The 19,079-nt window shown below is 38.4% G+C and overlaps 2 protein-coding genes across 5 annotated transcripts; one reads left to right on the top strand and one right to left on the bottom strand.

The window, feature by feature from the left end:
* Window positions 1-1,614: 1,614 nt before the first annotated feature.
* Window positions 1,615-6,103, top strand: lyve1a (lymphatic vessel endothelial hyaluronic receptor 1a). The gene is made up of 6 exons (XM_088412443.1): window positions 1,615-1,954; window positions 2,028-2,205; window positions 2,288-2,427; window positions 3,841-4,023; window positions 4,108-4,180; window positions 5,746-6,103. The coding sequence occupies exons 1-6, from the start codon at window positions 1,870-1,872 to the stop codon at window positions 5,810-5,812; spliced, it is 726 nt and encodes a 241-aa protein (XP_088268569.1). The 5' UTR covers window positions 1,615-1,869; the 3' UTR covers window positions 5,813-6,103.
* Window positions 5,969-18,903, bottom strand: ampd3a (adenosine monophosphate deaminase 3a). Of its 4 annotated transcripts, none has more exons than XM_088412438.1 (15): window positions 18,764-18,903; window positions 15,313-15,535; window positions 14,382-14,568; window positions 13,447-13,612; window positions 13,156-13,375; window positions 12,117-12,246; window positions 11,842-12,036; window positions 11,607-11,738; window positions 11,333-11,496; window positions 11,130-11,256; window positions 9,674-9,837; window positions 9,471-9,591; window positions 8,590-8,763; window positions 8,230-8,340; window positions 5,969-7,023 (listed from the first exon to the last, which is right to left on the bottom strand). In XM_088412438.1, exons 1-15 carry the CDS (start codon window positions 18,825-18,827, stop codon window positions 6,850-6,852), a joined length of 2,352 nt encoding a protein of 783 aa, XP_088268564.1. In that variant the 5' UTR covers window positions 18,828-18,903; the 3' UTR covers window positions 5,969-6,849. The 4 variants fall into 4 exon arrangements, with proteins under 4 accessions (XP_088268564.1, XP_088268566.1, XP_088268568.1 ...); XM_088412440.1 differs by lacking the exon at window positions 18,764-18,903 and adding an exon at window positions 17,081-17,474; XM_088412442.1 differs by lacking the exon at window positions 18,764-18,903 and adding an exon at window positions 17,081-17,474 and having other exon boundaries at window positions 15,313-15,512.
* Window positions 18,904-19,079: the final 176 nt, after the last annotated feature.

Raw genomic sequence — 19,079 nt, 5'->3', positions numbered from 1 at the left:
ACACACACACACACCCACACACACACACACACACAGTGTATTGTTAGTGAAATAAGCAGTCAAGCAGCTGGGGCTGCAGGATGTTATTGTGCTTGGCCGTTAAATCATGTGACAGATAACATTTTGTAAAATGGCAGGGTCACTTCATGAATTTGGGCCACAAACAAAACAAAACTGAAGGCTAGCTGGAAAACCCAAGTTGAGAGAGAAGGGAAAAGGTGGAAGTCATACAGGTCATTTATGCTGTTAATCTTGACATAAAAGTCCTAGAATAAGCAAATTCAAATGAAAAATTGCAAACTTGTAATTGGTGGTCTCATTTCTATACATTCTTTAAGTTTTGAATTTAAAAAAAGAAAAAGCCTTTTTCCACAAAACAGCATGAGGACCACAACTGCCGTTCTCTTCTGTATTTTCATTCAGTGGCATACCACTAGAACGGAAGACGTAAACCTTGATATTTCATTGGGTATTGAAAACGACTTGATGGACCATTTTTTTGAATTTAGGAAAACTATCAAACCACACCCATCTTTCTTGATATGTCAGCTCTTTTAGATTGCTAGAAAGCCCATATTTATTATTTTTGATATCTACAGTTATCAACATTTAAGGCCTCGATGGACCTTTTTTTCTGTTTTAAAATATCCGACTGTTTTTGAATGCGCCACGTAGTCAGCTGTATCGTTTAATGACAGTGTATTTAACCAGTGGTTTCTTGCAATCCCTAATCAGCAAATGAATACAATTTTGATTGCGTTGTATTGATGTTGCAAAGTAGGTGATGTGATGCCAAATAAAATTATGTTGTTAGGGGAGTAAATCTCGCTGGTAGCAAGCATCTCTTCAATGACCAACTTCAAAATAAAAGCAAACTACATTCATGTATTATTTGGTGTGTTTATTTTGAAGTTGGCCTTCGCACGAAAGCAGACATGAGACGGATTTTTTTTACTTTTTTCAATATACAACATTGTTTTGGGACATTTTATATTGATTTTGAATCATAATGAACCTTGATTCTTTTTTTTTAATCAGTTAAAATATATGCTTCCTCATTTTTTCTGGTCTTGGAAGTAATTTGTTCATTTAACTTCCACGGTGTTTGATGACAAATCATAGAAGCGAGCACTCTTTATTGTAAGACCTGCACTGAAAATGCTGCTCGTGAATGATGACCACAGGAGTTCTGTGCCTGCGTCATTTCCTCCACTGCCGTGACATTTGGGGAGGTGTTTTTGTGGAAATGGGATCACGAGAGGATCGCGGGATCAAGGGCATTTTCATTGCAGATGTTGAAATCGTTTGGACCACGCACGTAATGTCAAGTGTCAGTGACACCAACTGTGTTAATGCGGGATAGGCTGATTTTCAGACAGGCATAGAAGTGGATTTCCTTTGAAATCTAAATAAAAATTCAATTGTTGCCGATTTTGCCAATCAGTTCCTTGCAAGAAAAAAGCAAGTCATGCATAAAGTATCCCAAATCAGAAGATCCCTAACTTTTTTGTGACATACAGCCATTTCAAAAACACAGTCCTCCTTATGGTTCTTTTTACCACCATTTTCACATCATCTACACTTAAGAGTTTTTTTTTTTTTATTATTAATTTTAATTTTTAATTTTTTTCAATTTTGCCTGCTGTTGAACTTGGGTATCCTTTTCAATATGTTTTCTCTACTGGTCTCGTGGGCCTTGCGCTCAGTCCTTTGACCCGACTTCCCTTTCCTTTCCGTTCTGGCAACGGGCAGAGAGTCCACACAGCCCAATGCGAGCAAATCACCTCTATTTAACCCGACCGATTTGGTTGGCGCGCACACAGCGCTCCACGCTTTGTTTGAATTCATTCGTCCCGACCACCCGAAGCCATGAAGAGCATTTTGCTTTCCGTGGCCGTAGCGCTGTCTATCACTGTGGTTTTCTCTCAGCAGAATGTCACAATCAACCTGCAAGGTAAATGATTTTTTTTTTCTACTTCATGGGTTCTTTGCACTTCCAAAATTGACATGGCATCTGCTGTTGACAGTTTTCCCAGCAAAGAGCATCGCTGGAGTGATCCTGCTCAGTCTTGTGAATGACCAAAACAAACCCGAGTATGGCTTCAATGTTACCGAAGCGCGAGACATTTGCACTAATCTCGGACTCACCCTTGCCACCAAAGACCAAGTGAATGAAGCCCTCCAGAGGGGGTTAGAAACATGCAGGTAAGTACAAATCACACGAATTATTAAAAAAAAAAAAAAAAAAAGCATTTGAGATTGTTTTTTTTATCTTCTTCTTTTTTAGGTTTGGTTGGATTGACGAGCACTACGCAGTCATCCCCCGTGTCAAGGCGCTCTTGAACTGCGGCCAAAACCAAACCGGCTTGCTGTCATGGCGAGCCGCACTGGACAAAAAATTTGATGTGTTTTGTTTCAACCAATCAGGTAAGACGTATTTGTCATTCACTACCTTTAGTGAGTAAACGTGTCAGTTATGTCAACTTTTTTTTTTTACATGGGGCAAGGGTGGGATGCTGCTCAACTGTAAATTTCTCACTTTACTGATGCTCAAGCGCCACTTGAGCATCAGTAAAGTACAGTACTGTTAACCATGAAAAATAAATAAATAAAATGGAAAAGGCTAAATCAAACCTTTTTTCTGGTTAAAGTTGAGTATATTATTTCATTTGGAAGATTTGGTGTACACAATATATAATTAATTAAGATAATATACTGTAGGTCTTCATTACTAAAATGACTGGCAGTCAATGTTTTAAAAATGCATGTAATATGTACAGGGTTTAACACCCTTCTTTGACAAGCCATCATGAAAATGAGAATCCAGCATCATGAATGCAATTTAATTTTTTTAATTCAAGCTTTGAAAGTTTCTGGATTTTGGGTTGGAATAAGAAACTCTAAATTTTTATACCCAAATTTGACACACAGACCTACTCACGAATGTCAAAACGTTTTTAAGCATGTTATTTTTATTTTTATTTTCTGGAAGGTATGTAAATAAGTACAATTTAATGTCTTCTTCAATACATAATAATATGTATTTGTCTTTACAAGTACAAAGATTTTGGAATATTGTTTATTATTGTCGTTGTTGATGGCATTTTTAGGCCATGTTAACTCCTTTCATGCCAATGTAATTTTGAGACTCAAAAATAAAAACGGTTCAAGAGATTTAAGATTAACTTTTTCATGTATTACAGTAGTAAAATGCAATTGTGTGTAACTGGGAACAATGTAAATTAATATTAAAGTAAAAATTATTTAACTGATATTTATGTCATGTGTTCCTTTTTTTATTTCATTTATTTCAGGCAATTTAAAAACAATATATGACTCAACAATTGTATGTGAATGGTTGCCAGAAGAAAATGTATTCAATCCCGCCCCTATTCCGTAAATTTCAGATTTTCATTTCTTGTCTAAAAGAATATAGTTGTGCAGAAAAGAAAAGAAAATAATAATTTGTGACACAGATCTGCATTTAATGATATAAAAAAATTCATAACCAAAATATTAGCATTCAGTCTCAACACGGCAACTTGCAACCCCAATAATAAACATTGTTTATATTTAATTAGTTCGACTGTTTTTAAAAGATGGTTTAGTGTCAATGTTCAAACTGTGGTCTAAAATAATTATAAATATACATTTTAAGAATAAAATGTCTGTCTTGGTTTGGGCAGCATTTTGGCCATCGTTTTAGGAAAGTGTCACTATAAATTTCTTATAGAAGTGGATGTTTAAAATACACTTGCACCAATACTGGTATGTTTAGTAATTTTACATCAAAAAGGGCTTTATGAAAGACCTCTTTCCTTGTGTTTTTGCTATGTGCAGATTACACAGAACCACCCGAGAAAGAAGCGACGACCATGATTCCCAAGTCCTCTGACGACCTAAATCCTACCCCATCCCTCTTTATTTTCAACCTTTCCTTGACCTCCGACCTCACGGTGCTGGAGAGCCTAGATGGGGCACAGCTCGCCCGTTTGGCTGGCGAAGAACAGAACTCTGGGAGAGGTTTGCCACCGGCCTCTATTACACAAATGTCATAATTAAGGTCCACGTGTGACTTATGTAACTTGTCATGTCGCATTGCTGCAGGGAAAGTGGTGCTCATCACCTCGCTGTGTGCTGTTCTTCTTGTTGCAATAGCCATCTTTGCATACATGAAAGTGTAAGTTGGTTTCTTTTGAAGCAATCGTTCTCAGCAGGGGTGTAGCCAGAATTTTTTCTTGGGGGGCCAGGTGACAGGAGGCCAGGTGGGGGCCAAGGTGACACAACGCCTCACTGAACCGTGGCCATGCATACCTGCGTCTGTGCATTTTTCTTTATCAGGCCATTACAATCAGGATTTTACTAAATAAAATGATTATATTTATTACATAGATTTTAATCTGCAATTCAAAAATTGTGGCGGGGTGTCAAGGGTCTGTGAATACTGCATGTAAAAATGGCTGAAAGTCACAGATAGCAAATGTTCTCCTTGGTGTGGAGGTGGCCACCATATAGCTCCTTAGTTTTCAGGTTGTTTTAAAGAAGTACTAAATAGCAGAAATCCAAATATTTGACACCCTCCTGAAAAAAATGCTATTGCCTACATATGGTGGTGATGACTACCACTACTTTTTCTCTAAATGAAGCTATTCAACTCACAATTCCTTAGGGCACTCAAGAAATACTATTATTGTGATTGTGATCTGTATCGTCATTCTTGTTTGAGTGGTCAGGCCAAAGTCCTGTAAAAAGAATTACATTTATTTATTTATTTAGTTAGTTAGTTAGTTAGTTAGTTAGTTAGTTAGTTAGTTAGTTAGTTAGTTAGTTAGTTACATAACAAGCAGCAGAGGTGAAGATTTCTTTTTCACAGAGATGCTTCAAGCTGCTTAATGCCCTTCCCAGCTGGAATTTACTGTTAAAGCAAGGACAATTACATGTTGTGATGTTAAAACAACTTTGCTAGTGACACTGTAAGATTTAGACCGTTTTCATTAAAAATGAATAAATTAAGTAATTATAAATAAAATAAAAAAAACTTGCAAATAAATTTCTTCTTAACGACCAACAGAATGTGTTAAATATAATCTTAGGTCTAGTTAGCATGAAGTTATATTACATGGGGGGTAGCAGTCCTCCGGAGGTCGTCATGTAGCTACAGCAAGAGAGGTAGTGTGGTTTGCTGCATTTACCGTAATGCCCCTAAAGCTCCCACAGGCGCATGCGAAAAATTACACTGTATCCTTTTAAGGTCTGCTAATATAATGCTGACACATATTGGGACATGCTATATATATTGGGCAATGTTGTGATGTTTTAAGAAACCTATATTAAGTCACAAAGTAGTAAGTAGCAGACTATATAACAATATTTATAGCCTAAAGCGTATTCTTCATCCCAAATGCTATTACTCCACCTTATTGAATCGCTGAGTAGCTGTAACTGAACGTTACTGAATATTGTACTGCCTCCTGGTGGCCAAATTGCCCATATACAAGAAAGAGTACAATTAATAATCATGGTGCAAAAACTGTATAGTCATTACAATCTACTTATTATCATATTATAAATGATAGAAAAGTTCTAATTTGGGATTTGCTATTATAGATTGTAGACTATGTTGACATGAGTTCAGAAGTCATCTGAGCCGTTTAGATACAACTATAAACCTGTTTGTAAGGGTGTCAATTTTTAATATAAAATGACTTGTTTGCAGTCATTCATTGTGACTGTTTTTGTGAACAGGAAGAGGCGCCTCCAGAGAGCTGACGTGACTCAAGAGCTTGGAGACGTCATTGACACTGCAAGTTAAATGATCGCTTCAAGTTATTGCATACCTGATTTCACCTTTCATGTGTTTGAGCAACACACATCTGATTTTGCGCCGTGCATATAGTTTTGTATCTATTGTTAAAAGCTTTCTAAGGATGTATATATAGCCTCTACAAAAGAATCACAATCGTTTTGAAGACTGATTTCTTGTTTTTATTTTGATATCGGAATGTACATGCAATTAAATGACACCTTCAAGAACTAAATTTGCCGACATCATTTATCTGCGTGTAATCACATTGCTTCAAACTAAACTCGCTTTCTCGACAGGTTTCTTGTGTCTTGTGTAAACAGCTCTAGCACATACCCCCATCACACAATTCAGTCCGAAGTGCAAATGCTTATACAGTGTGAGTTGGTGTGCCTTTGCCTTCACAGTTCTTTAAACAAACAAGTCATTTTTCTTCTTGTTAGCTTGGTGAATATCCTTATTAAAGACTGTATACATTTACAGTCCAGTTACCTACAGGTACTGGGACTCCCATAAAGTCAAGAATGAAAATATCATGTAAATATTAGAGTTCAGTATGAGGGATATACAGTAAATGACCTAAATGCTCTCAAAACACACGCACTACTGAAATCCTTTACAGATTATTGTCATATAATATGCCGAATATAATATGACAATCAGAGGTTTAGTTGTGTGTGAGTGTTTCAGTAACATATGAGCTTGAAAGATTTCGTTTTTTGAGAGCATTTCAATAATGTGTGTGAATGAGAGCACTTTAATTGCTTGATTCAATAGGATATAAATGAAACAATCTTCGTAATGTGTGAGAGCGTTTCAATCGAGCGAGAACCCTTCAACAGCTTGTAAAAGAGCATTTCGGTAATGGCTGTGCGAATAGGAGCACAAAGAAAAAATCTGTATGTACGAAAGCATTAGAGTGTGTGGGGGCATTTTTGTCGTTTTTGAGAGCATTTCAGTGATGTAATATTTATGAGAGTTTTCAATAGAGTGTATGAGAGTGTTTATGTAATCTCTCATTATCTCCCTCACGCTTTTTCATGGATTCAAACAACAGAGTCCATGGCTTCAGACTTGACAACATCCACAAGGAAACTGAGTTCATTGCACAGCGTTTCGTGCCTGTAGGCCATGCGGATCTGAGCCACGTTGGTGCGGTGAATGTCGTTTCCCTCGGGTCCGTCTTTCAGATAGTTCACCCCTAAAAAGTGCTTCTTGTCCTGGACATGAAAAATACAAAATGTCGATTGGATGATTACTTTTCTTCCTAACCGACTACTGCAAAAAAAGAAAATCCTTAATGATTTCATGTAAACTGGAGTAGAATAGGAATTTATTACAACCTTAATGACTAAAATTCTGGTCTAATGGAAGCATGCAAGAACAATCATTTTGACTTCTTTAGGATATATTCTGGCGTTTTGTGTCCAACTTTGTAAACCATTGTTCATACAAATGTAATGAAACATTCTTTATATTTTCATTCCTTTCATTTATACTTTACCATCCTATCATATATCCTCCTGATTGGAGTCTGCGAATTTCTGCTGGATTGACAAATTGCACAGGTGAATGCGGCCCGATTGAAGGAGAGTCTGCGAGCCCATTTTGAAGGCATTGCGTGAGTGACCAATGCTCAGAATCAGAATCAGCTACGAGTGACCTGATCCGCAAACTGACGAGGTTCTTGAATCTTTCAGGTAAACAGTTTTCATCATGGAAAAGTTGGAGCATTGCAGGATTTATTGCTAATTCGGCTAATTGAAGCCCATTCAGAGTCTCATGCTACGCACTCCCCCCCGGAGGACAAGGAATTTTTGAGATACAAGAAAAGTGAATTATGTAAATACACGGTAATTCGGACGATGGCAGGTTGGCTCATAATTGGGTAGTTAAAAGTTTTAAATGAAGTTTTTTTCATAGAAAGTTGTATATATATATATATATATATATATATATATATATATATATATATATATATATATATATATATATATATATATATATATATATATATATATATATATATATATATATATTTTTTTTTTTTTTTTTTTTTAAGTGAATGTCACCAGTGAAAATAGCTCAACAACTTTCTATGAAAAAAACTTCATTTAAAACTTTTAACTACCCAATTATGAGCCAACCTGCCATCGTCCGAATTACCGTGTATTTACATAATTCCCTTTTACTCTCGAATAAAATTTCCAAAAAATGCAACAATAAATGATTGCTTATATCAAAGTGAACCTCACCAGTAAAATTGGAAACTTTTATACAGCACGGGTACGTATGAGCCAACGTTCAATTTCCTGAATTGCTGTTTATTTACATAAATCCCTGTTTGTCTGACAAATAAAACTTTACGAGTTTGAAAATTCCTGTAATTTCGCAACACTTTACCGGATATAACTATGACTCTGTACCTTGTCTGAGAGTCCACATTGTAGCACGCTGTTTCTGGCTATTTCACACACATCACAAGTGCTGAGCTTCCACAGCTGAGCGGCAATAGCATACTCTTCCATTAGTGGCTCCTGCCAACGGGAAATTCTCATATTAGCAGTTGTGAGACTTCATACAAGAACTAGACTATGGACATACAATACTACCAGGAGACATCCAGCGCTTCACTAGCAGTGCAAATACAGATGGCAACCGACAAATAACAAGGAATCAGTAGCTATCGAGTTGCATGTATTGGATCTGACTCAAACGTAATCACCGCTATAAAACATAATACTGTATAATGTTTGAATCCACACAAACGTTTATTGCGATGCTACCTTAGTGTAGTGGAACTGCATTGGGTCATCTGTTGACAGGGACACGCAGAGGCCTTTGTGCAGGAACTCTCTCAGGGGGTTTTTAGAGTATTCCAGAAAGAGGCTGTTGTTGCTCAATGGCGACATCGCGATGGGAACTTGGGCCAAGTAGTACAGATACTGAAGCACAGGGCTCTACATAATAAAATAAAGGCTCTTTTATATTTCAGACATGAACATTTGTGCATTGATAGTGTTAGCGAGAATCAAAAATAGCTGCAACATAGCTTGTGTTGATAGTCATTCGTCTATTCCTTTTCCAGATAGCTAAAGAGTTTTTTAGTTCGCTTATGTTGACCACCCAATGGAAGAAGCTGGGGCACTGCCCCACCTCTTCCAATGGTCACCACTTTACTTTTTACAAAGACAAAAAAAAAAACAATTGACAAAAATATTAACAATAAAAGAAAATTTTGTGTATTTATTTTCAAATGAGCAAGATAAAAACGACATCAATTAGTGCTCAATTAGTCTTTACCCATATCATTCAACGTTTGACATGCCCAATAGTTCCTCCTAATGAGGAAGTCACCTCCAAATGTTTGTAACAATAATACATCAGGTTCATGCAGTCCTAGTAGTCTAACATTGCACTCTCATTAATATTGCATTTGTGGAATTAAGCAGCAAAATGCATCCGTTTTTAGTCATCTTTGGCGGCTGCCATTTTGCCACTGGCTGACCTCTATAAAATAACATCTCACTTGCTCAGGTAACAACCAATTGGGCATGCGTTTGGTCCAAGACCTTATGTGACGGTTGTTTTGTGTAAAGTAGACATCGTGTGCGCATTGCGAAAGCACGTAGGCCTCGCATCAAAGAATGGTGCTGCTGCGAAGTACCTTCTTCAAGTTGAGTCCATGTGAGATGTTGTCTGCGGTGAGGAAGGCAGATACAAGATGGGTGATGGAGCCTGCTTCTCCACAGTGGGGGCGAAACTGAAAGGTACTCAGACCACGTTCCCTGCAAATCACATAGGGTGAAAACCACATCCCTTGGAAAATCCTTGTTATGCGGAGAAGATGGCCAAAGAAGGAGCTCTTACTTTCTGAGATTGTTGAGGACCATGATGTTTGCGTACATGTGGAAGAGGTAGTAGCTGTATGGAGGGTTGTCTTCCCCATTCCACTGTTCTGGCTTTGGGCTCCTGAATGAGAACATGTGATCGTTGTGTTTGGACTCATCATCTACGCTGTCAAAACCCGATACCTGTGGAGGGGAAAAGAATGCATCGAGTGTAAAAAATTATTATCACCTTGTCGTAAAAGCAATCAGGACTGCCCAAATAAAGAGATTATTTCTTTGAAGATATGAGAGAAGTGTGACACCAATACAGTGGCAGGCTGCACGTTTGGTACTTGGACCATCACACAAGATTTTCCTGATGTGAGTCCACTTCTGCACCATCAAAGTCACGTCACAATTAGAGAAACTGCCACTACACAAAATCACAATATAATCGCATACAACAATGCCTCTGTCCACTGTATTCTATTCATTTTCTTCTATTCTTCACTCTTCTACACTAATCTTATTCAAGAGTTGTCATACTATGTCATCCAAAGCGATTCGGAGTGAATATATATCTAATAGACTGAAAACATAATACTAAAGAAAGTAGGTACAATTTACACAGTGAATTTTGTGGATTATTCTTACTCAAAAAAAGGCTATTTTGGCCCCAGCCTGAACGGGGTGTTCAAAGGTGAAAATGTACACTTGGAAGAGATTACAATGTTCCAAATAAATCCAAAATTAAATTAGTCCGTTAAGACTGGGACCAAATATAGAGTGTAAATTTCAATCTGTTTAGACTGGGAGCAAATATGATGTTAGAAATTTAGTGTGTACCTCTGGGCAAGGAAGTCATAAATATGGAGTCGAAAATGTGCAATATTTTTTTGTAGAGATTGTATGAAATTATTTTATCGTCATGCTATTAAGACACTTTGGAACTTGAACATGCATTAGGGATGTTACAAGTTTCTTGCGAAACGATGACATCTTTAGGCCTTAAGCGTAACTGCAACCTTGAAATCCAAAACTGTTCTGAACCGTCTCCATTCGTCCAATACCTCTCCTCTTCACTCTTGCAATACGCTGCAATAAAGGAAGTCGGACTTTTGCAACATTTGACTAGAGAAAAAACGGCACTCGACACCCTTTGAACTGTGAGGTCCCAGTTGCGAAATGGGGAAAAGGGGACCCTGACCTAAAAAAAACAACAACAACAACAACAAAAAACGTTCACACTCGCCGACGAACGCTTTGAGATCGGAACTAGGGACAATTAAAATGGGATGAATCCGTTGCCACCTTTCTCGATTGTAGCATTTCAATCTGATAAAGATTATTGGTAATTGTGGGACTGAAAATACGTATTGTTAACATAAAAGGGCTTAATGCGCCTTTCAGATATTTGCGAAAGGTTAAAATTATGGTTAAAATGGTTGAGTTTTTGTTGCAGCAAATCTTCAACACAGTTTTGTAGCTTCACTTACATATTTGAGGAAAACATGAAGCTCTTTATGACTCTGCGGATGAATGGTTGCCTCAAAGAGGGGAAGGAATATATTCTCCAGCATCTTGGCAAAATTGGGCACCAGCTTCTTTGATTTAAAAATGTCACTAAAAACATAGAAAATATTTTCACATCAGGGAAAAGTGGAAAAATGCAGCAACGGTCCGACAAATAAAGACTCACTATATTCTGGGCACTTGAATGATCCACCTCATGTTTGGAGAGTATACTTTGTGCAAAATGAACCACTTAGCCAGGTCGTGCCACTCCTCGGGAGCGCGTCCGTAGATGGACAAGCGTGGCTCTGCATGCTGGTATTTACTCTCCTCCAAGTCGTGGGCCACTTCCTATTCATGGTGGAAATGGAATATGACCAAAACAGTACTTGAGTACTTTATTTAAAAAAAATATACAGTAACCTTAAAACAGACACATTTACAGCTCAGACACTGTTTACCTTTATTATTTGAGCAAAGTATTCGCCGTTGAGATAGTTGTCCGTTTTGAGAAAGAGTTCTCTGAGTTCACTGGCTCCAACGGGATTATACTTGGAATTGAATTTATCAAAGCGATGGAATGTATGTCTTCCCTGTGAAGATTATAAACAGAATAAATATACTGTATATGTATGTAAAATAGAATATACACACACACACACACACACACACACAAAGTTGTGTTCCTTTTCTTACAGCATGTACATCCAAAGAATCCACAGTAAGGTCATAGGGGTCCATGTTGAGGCTGTGGAACACCTGCTTAAGAGTCATCTTCTGGCCAGCGTTTTCCATGACCACGCGGTCCGAATCTGTGTTGTATGTTTTCTGAATGAACGTCAGCAGGTGCTTTTGTGACATGCACGCAGCTGCATGAATGTGCGTGTCCACCTATGTGAAAAATACAGTTAATATTTTTTCAAGGGTGTAATGAATGGTCCCGTTGCTCATGTGTTAGGACGAATATCAACCTTTCTCACGTTGTAGAAATCTCGGTGAGGAACACTTTTGAGTTCCTTCAACTCAGCTATCTCATTGAGAATCTCATGGAGGTGGAACTTTGAACTCAAGAAATTGAGTCGCCTGTGACAGTAGGTTTTTCTAAAAATCAGATACCCAAAGCAGGTCAGGATTTTTAAATGTACAAGCGCCATTTGCATATAAGTCACAGTTGGATATCATAATAATCGTAGACGAAAGAAATGAAATGTTTTTGTCTGTTGAACCAGGTCAAATGTGTTAGAGGTAGATTCAAAACTAAAGCTCAAATAATACCGTAATTTAAATTCACCTCTCACAATGTCATGTTCTAAAGTGGTATTTGTTGTGTTTGGGGTTGGTATCTGGGTTTTTGGTTCCCTTCTGTTCTGGGTTTTTGTTGCTTTTTGATTTGTCTTTTCACATTCTGGGTTGGTTGGATTTTGTTCATGTTTTTAGTTCATTTTTCTGCTCCCCTTGTGTCAGTGTCGAGTTAGTTTTATTGCGTCCACCTGTCTTCATCAACCCGCATTTCTTGTGTCAGCCAATCAGCTCCCTGCAACAGTGTCTTGCTCAGGTTTTCATTGGTGTCTCGTCAGTTTTGAGTGTATTGAGGTTCCCGTTTCCTTTCAGCTCTTGTAAGTTTGTTGTGTGTTTTTGGTTTGCTGCTGTCACAATTTTCACATAACTTTAAAAACTCACTGGCAATCTCACGGAAGAGCATTTAGTTGTTTTGTCTCTTACTATACAGTACATTGCCGGTGTATAGATAAATAGAGATGAACAAAGTTTTATTATTTCCAATAGTTGAATAATACAGTAATTTGCTGACCAATTAAATTGTAATGAATTAAATTGGATAATTAACTATACAATGATACATTGTTTGGGATTGGGAATCATAGATATAGACCTCTAAATGAGGCGTCAGTACAATAGGCATTTTTTGTGAAAACGCGTGTCCCCCTCTGTCGCTACGGTACCTATCCAACCAGCATAGTTCATTGCTGTCTGTTTGTTGTGGCAACTTACGTGGGTCCATCTGCAATCATTGCCAGCACATGACTGAGATCTACAACAAAGGTTTCCAGATCTGGATATGGAAGGTCATGTGGATGATTTTCTCGGAGATCCTCAAGGCTATCATACACGTGAACTATTCCGTCCAACAGTCTTAGTTGATAGGTCAGGTTCTCTGGGATGTTTTCCATACTGTAAGGATCTTCATCCTTGGTTGGATATGGGCACATTTCTGCCGACCCAAGACAAAATTAACGTCTTCCACCAATCCATGCAGTTCTATTTGCTCACGTGTCTTCAAACCTGGTTGAACTTCCTCCTCTTCACTCCAGCTGATGTTTTCAGCCCTGCGAAGAAACTGCGCTGTGGTTCTGCAGAATCTGTGGTAGGCCAGTCTGGAATATTTCTCACGAATCAGCAGAGCCTTGAGAAGACTCTTGGCTGCTTGTTCGTAGTCTTCCACTGTGACCTAAATCAGGTGTGAAAGTAATAAGGACACATTTATTCAGCGAAGACTCACACATCTAGGCATGGGCCGATAACCGCAATATACCGCAATTTTGAAAGTCACGATTGCTTAAAACTTAAACTAAAACTGACAACACCGGTAAGTTTTTTCCCCTCCTGAGTCATCTGCCTTAACGGGCAATATGGAGTCTGCAGCGGGAGCCTCTTCTTGGTTGGACACATACTCTTTGGCTGCCGCAGCCAATCACGTCAACTTTCTTGTTTGTCATCTTCAGTACCTCTGTAAGTTAGCTAATGCAGCTAACTTCCTCGGCTAATGTGGCTAACATGCTTATGCTACTTTTAAGGATATCGCTTGAGATAGGTAGGACAGTCTATCGAGCTAAAGTGTGGGTCAAGAAAGCGAACCCTCGTTGACATGAAATGACAGAATCCACACTGTACTAATAATTAATACACAGATAAGTTGAATGATTGATTTGAAATTAACTACTATCAGGCGAAGGTAGTTAATTTCAAATCAATTTCTCATTTTTTTTAAATGTGGTGCATGGTAAATGTTAGTAAGAAATGCCATCTTAAATGTTTTTGTAATCTAGTAAAATGGCTATTACCAAAAAAGATTTTAAAATCTATTTTAGAGCTGTAATCTCAATACCACTATACTGGAGTCATAAATCAAACTAGTATCCCCATTAATAACAATATAATGTTTCTCATGAGCATGCATGTGTGTGTGTGCCAATCCTTGCACTTGCTGCTGAACTCACTCCTGCACAGTAATCACCACTAATTGTGACTCTCTGGTAATCAGGACAGTATTCTGGCACAGGTGAACACAGCGAGCTGGAGCTTGGAGACAGGTATGGCGTTGGAGCCTTTGGCCATGTCCAGTCCTGATATCCTGAGATCTGGATTGACATGGACTGGGAACGAATCATCTTCAAGCTTTTGCGCCTATGGATTGAGCAACACAATTGATGAAGTTACTATAAAGGTCGGTCAGATTTTATGTTGTGAAGGAGAGGGAGAGGGGCTTTCCTGCTGATGGGATGGGATGGGATGGGATGGGATGGGATGGATGGATGGATGGATGGATGGATGGATGGATGGATGGATGGATGGATGGATGGATGGATGGATGGATGGATGGATGGATGGATGGATGGATGTTGTAGGCCAGAGAAATATAAGTACTAATTTGATGGCATCTAGGTGCTGAGGAATTTGTTGAAATGAATTGAAGAGCTTCATCATGTCAAAAGTAGTGCTTTGACACTATGGAACTATGTATTAAAGAGCTTCATCGAAACAAAAATTGTGTTTTTTGCTCTATCTTGTGGCATTTATGGCCAACTATATTAAATGATCAATTATATACATACATAGTGTCATGGCTCTCTTGGGTTTCCAGTTATTTCTAAAACTCAGATTTTTCTCTGATAGAGTGATTGGAACAGATACTTCTTTGTCACAAAAAACATTCATGAAGTTTGATTCTTTTATGACTTTATTATGGGTGAAAAGAAAAAGTGACCAAGTGTTCTTCACAAGTGTATGGAAACTTTTGACCACAACTGAATATATAGTCACTGTTAGACAATATATAGATAATATTATAAGATAATATCGACAATTTAGTTCGTTTTTTGTTTGTTTTACAAACCAATGCTATCAGTCAGTCATCTAAGCAAGGCCTACCTTTTGGTGCTCTCCACAGACTGTTGTTCTGCCAGCTCCTTAAGCAACTCGTGCTCTTTGGCTTGCTGGAGGCCAATGGGGCAGTCCTCGGGCACCGTGAACATTGATAATGCATCTTTGTTGTCCTCTTCTTTCAGGGCCGAAGCATATACTTTTTCCGCCAGGAGTTGAGTCTCCTCTTCAACCTCACTTAGAGTTACCTTGGGGAATTGACGAGGCATGTCTGCACGTTAGAAGAAGCCAGAGAAGCGTAAGTAGTAACATCAACTAGCATGTGTACAATACAGCGATGCATGCCTTGTCCTATTTGCCAGGACGCCGTACTATTTTGTAAACAAGAAAATTCTCACATGGGACAGTTTGTGTGACAGCTGCTACACAAGCAGCACCACTGAGGAAGAGTTAACTGTTTCGTTGGCAACAGCGTAATTTTCAAGGACGAGTAAATTCTTTGTCCTAACTAACTAAAATTACAATTCAATGCAGTAGCAAGACAATGAGGGCACCAAGACAGTGTTCCACTCAGAGAGTGCCGTCATCTTGGATGCATTCGACTATCCAGACAAGTGTATATTGCTGCAGAACATTATCAGGAAATATGATAGGCTCATACTGGTGTATTGATCTGCTAATGGCAACCTTTTCAATTATTCAGAAACTCAAATGAGATTACAGTATACTTACTTTCATAAGCAATCTCTATCGGTAATATCATTGTAGTTCATCTTGCGCTGAATGGTACCATTATCGTTTGTGACAAAGCTGACTTACAGTATTTCACTAACATGAGTGCAACCGGTTTAGATTTTTCAAACCTACAGTACAGTCAAGCATGTTTTGTGATATACTGACGAAGACCATGATACCATCCTTTTTGAAATAGGGCAGCAGAGTAATAATCTGAACCTAAAGTGTACTTACTTGTTACTAACAGATTTTGACATTAATGGCCATGTAATTTGTCAACTTTACTGCTCTAAATACCACAAAACATATTTGGCATTGACCAGGTATATGCAACTCCGGTCCTCGAGATGCTAATGATGCTCTCTTTGTTGTTTAGCAAATCCACATGCTCCAACGTTGGGTCTGCTGATATGCACTGTAAATTTGGAATTGAAGACATGAATAAAAATGATCTCTGACATACTTCATACATTCATTATTTCCCATGATGTGTGTTCATCCCATAAAATCAGTCTAATACTGAGCCTTAAAGCCTCATCACCAGACAAGCAGTAGAGAAAAGTAATTTCACAATTTCCGAAAGCACACGCTTTGAAAGATCTTTCTTTTCTTTTCCTTCCCAGAAGACATCAGGATCAATGCAGATACGGTAAAGCGCACTCACTCAGTCATGCATTCCGGCTTTGGGTCAACAGGTGGCAGCTTGATCTCATAGTCCATTTTAACATCGTTGTTAAAAATGAATATTCCGTACAGTTCATTGGGCCATAAAATGCATGACCACTTGTAGTAAAATGATCTTCAAAACAAGAGCTGTATTAGAGATTCAAGCTTCACATCTTCACATCTCATTCTGCGCCCCACCCCTATCCCTTATTTAGTTACATAAAACAGTCAATCCGAAACCACGCTAATTATATAGCAGTCAGAGAGGCTCACTCCTGCAATAATAATAAATATTCAGCCATACATTTTCTGACTTTGCAGACGAAAGGCACACGTACATCCTAGACTAGTCGCCTAACAGTCACGGGGCGTATGCAGTTTTTAGAAAACACAAGTATTTAGAAAATACACTCACGTTGTCAAGGAGTAAAAGTTGTCAGAACGAGTGTTTGGTAATTTAGTCATTTGTTGGAGTGGCCGTTAATAATCGAATCATAATTTGCAGACACCGATCAAATGGCGTGACGTCACAGGAACAGGCGTTTTGTATACGTAGTAACGGTTTTGCAAAGGGAAGGTGGGAGGGATCCAGAGGTTTTCGCGAAAGGAGGGTGTCCAGAAGTTTTTGTTGACTCAAAGTGTCATTTTGGTCGCAGGTTAAAAATAAAGACACGTTTGCCACAGGCAGCCCCGCGCCCCCTTATTCACAATTTACTATCCCGTTATGTAGTGACCTCACCGAAAGTGCTACTATCAAAGGGGCCACATATTTGAACTACCGTCAATTCGCCCTTACCGCGGTACATAGCCGAGCACAGTGACTGGAAAAGAAAGGTAACAATACACGTGACATCATACCCGATGTCTTTGTGACACTATTAATCTTTTTAAGGCACACCTTGCACATCAACTTCGGTTAACTACTGTACATGTAAAGCAAATATAGATGCGTGATTTGACTGCGCGGCTTTTTTCTTCCCGCTTTTTATTTCGAACGCAATTGGATGAACATTTATAAGTTTCGCGATGATTTGGAAGAAAAAGAGGTTCCTTGTGAGGAGAAGCGGCTTTAGAAATGGATCGAGGCCTTTCACGGATATTTTCAAGCGAGCATCACTCGGATAGATATTGATACTGTACATGGAAATTTCATATAGCAGCGGCTGCGGTGTTGAGCAAGTCCCGCGATCTTTTTAAAGCCCCGATTATAGACCGGCGCACCAGTCTTGTATTGTAGCTGCATGCCTGTTTGTAAAAACTAATCTGCGTCAAAATCGCTAAAAAAAAAAAAAAAAAAGAGAGATGGCTGCTGCTATATGTAGGTCATGAAGAAACTAAGGCTCATTCTTAAATATTGCTCTATGCTCTTTCATTAGCGAGTGTGCAAAGTTCTCAGGACTGTCTTGACAATTTAGGATTTACTCGGGTTTTACTGACACAGAGTGCACAATCGACCCGTATACTGTTGGCCAAAGTGCAATAGGAGATTCTACTTAAGGTAGACAATTTTAAGATTAAAAGAACATTTACGTAGTTAGAACAATATAGGCCTTTTGCGTCAGAAATATGCCTGAATACGTTTTCAAATAATTTGATGGCTTTGTAAAACGCATTGGGAACCGCATGTTTTAAATAAAACACTGTCATAATATTACATTACGAATCCAACCAGGAATTGTTTGCTGACGTAGCCATGATTAGCGAATGGTAAATTATAAGACCGAGGCCAGGCTTTGACACTGACTACAGTACAAATAATATATTGTACCAGTTGTTGTGGAAAGCTATTATAACTTATTCAACGAATACTTCCTTGCCTTGGTGACTCAAATACACGATGCCCTTCAATTTCCCCTTCACAATTTATTTGGCATCTTCTAACCTAAAGTAAGACTTTACTGCACGTGTGCGTGGATGTTGTTGAATGAATAGGATCACATTACGTAGTTACCAACTACATACCTGTAATAGCACACACTGTGGTAATGTTCCACTTCTAATGTGCCCTGTTCATGCAGGATCACAAAGCTAAAAGCAAAACATTTTTTAACACGCAGCCCATCCGCACAATTATGGATTTTCAAATAAATTCACTTACCGCTTTGTAAATAGTGTACTGTACATGTTTCCAAGTCTGGTTCAAGTAGTATTTGATGCTTCATACAGCCCTGCAAGTCCACGTCAGTCCATCCTTAACTCCTTCATTGCCACAGGTTGGTGCAAAAACATCATCTTGACAAAGGGGACTCAACAAATATTCACACTGCAACAGACAATGTAATACTGAGTTCCATTATAGTCGTACTTGAACTGGATTAAAAAAAAGACTCTGAAACTACATTAGGAAGAAAACTAGGAGGGCACCTTGACAGGATATCTTGGGAACTTCTTGACATTCTGATGATGTGCCACTG

The sequence above is a fragment of the Hippichthys cyanospilos genome, chromosome 4, assembly GCF_059441005.1.
Source record: "Hippichthys cyanospilos isolate Australia breed blue-spotted pipefish chromosome 4, RoL_Hcya_1.0, whole genome shotgun sequence".
Classification (NCBI taxonomy): domain Eukaryota; kingdom Metazoa; phylum Chordata; class Actinopteri; order Syngnathiformes; family Syngnathidae; genus Hippichthys; species Hippichthys cyanospilos.
This window is presented reverse-complemented; position numbering and strand designations above follow the sequence as displayed.

Excerpts from the sequence above, each read along its gene's own strand:
- lyve1a (XM_088412443.1), top strand. The coding sequence starts at position 1,870 with ATGAAGAGCATTTTGCTTTCCGTGGCCGTAGCGCTGTCTATCACTGTG. Across the intron at positions 1,955-2,027 it reads TGTCACAATCAACCTGCAAG|TTTTCCCAGCAAAGAGCATC; the intron begins GTAAATGATTTT and ends TGCTGTTGACAG. Across the intron at positions 2,206-2,287 it reads AGGGGGTTAGAAACATGCAG|GTTTGGTTGGATTGACGAGC; the intron begins GTAAGTACAAAT and ends CTTCTTTTTTAG.
- ampd3a (XM_088412438.1), bottom strand. The coding sequence starts at position 18,827 with ATGAAGCATCAAATACTACTTGAACCAGACTTGGAAACATGTACAGTA. Across the intron at positions 11,257-11,332 it reads ATTCAAGTGCCCAGAATATA|TGACATTTTTAAATCAAAGA; the intron begins GTGAGTCTTTAT and ends CTATGTTTTTAG. Across the intron at positions 8,764-9,470 it reads ATGGACTCAACTTGAAGAAG|AGCCCTGTGCTTCAGTATCT; the intron begins GTACTTCGCAGC and ends TTTATTATGTAG.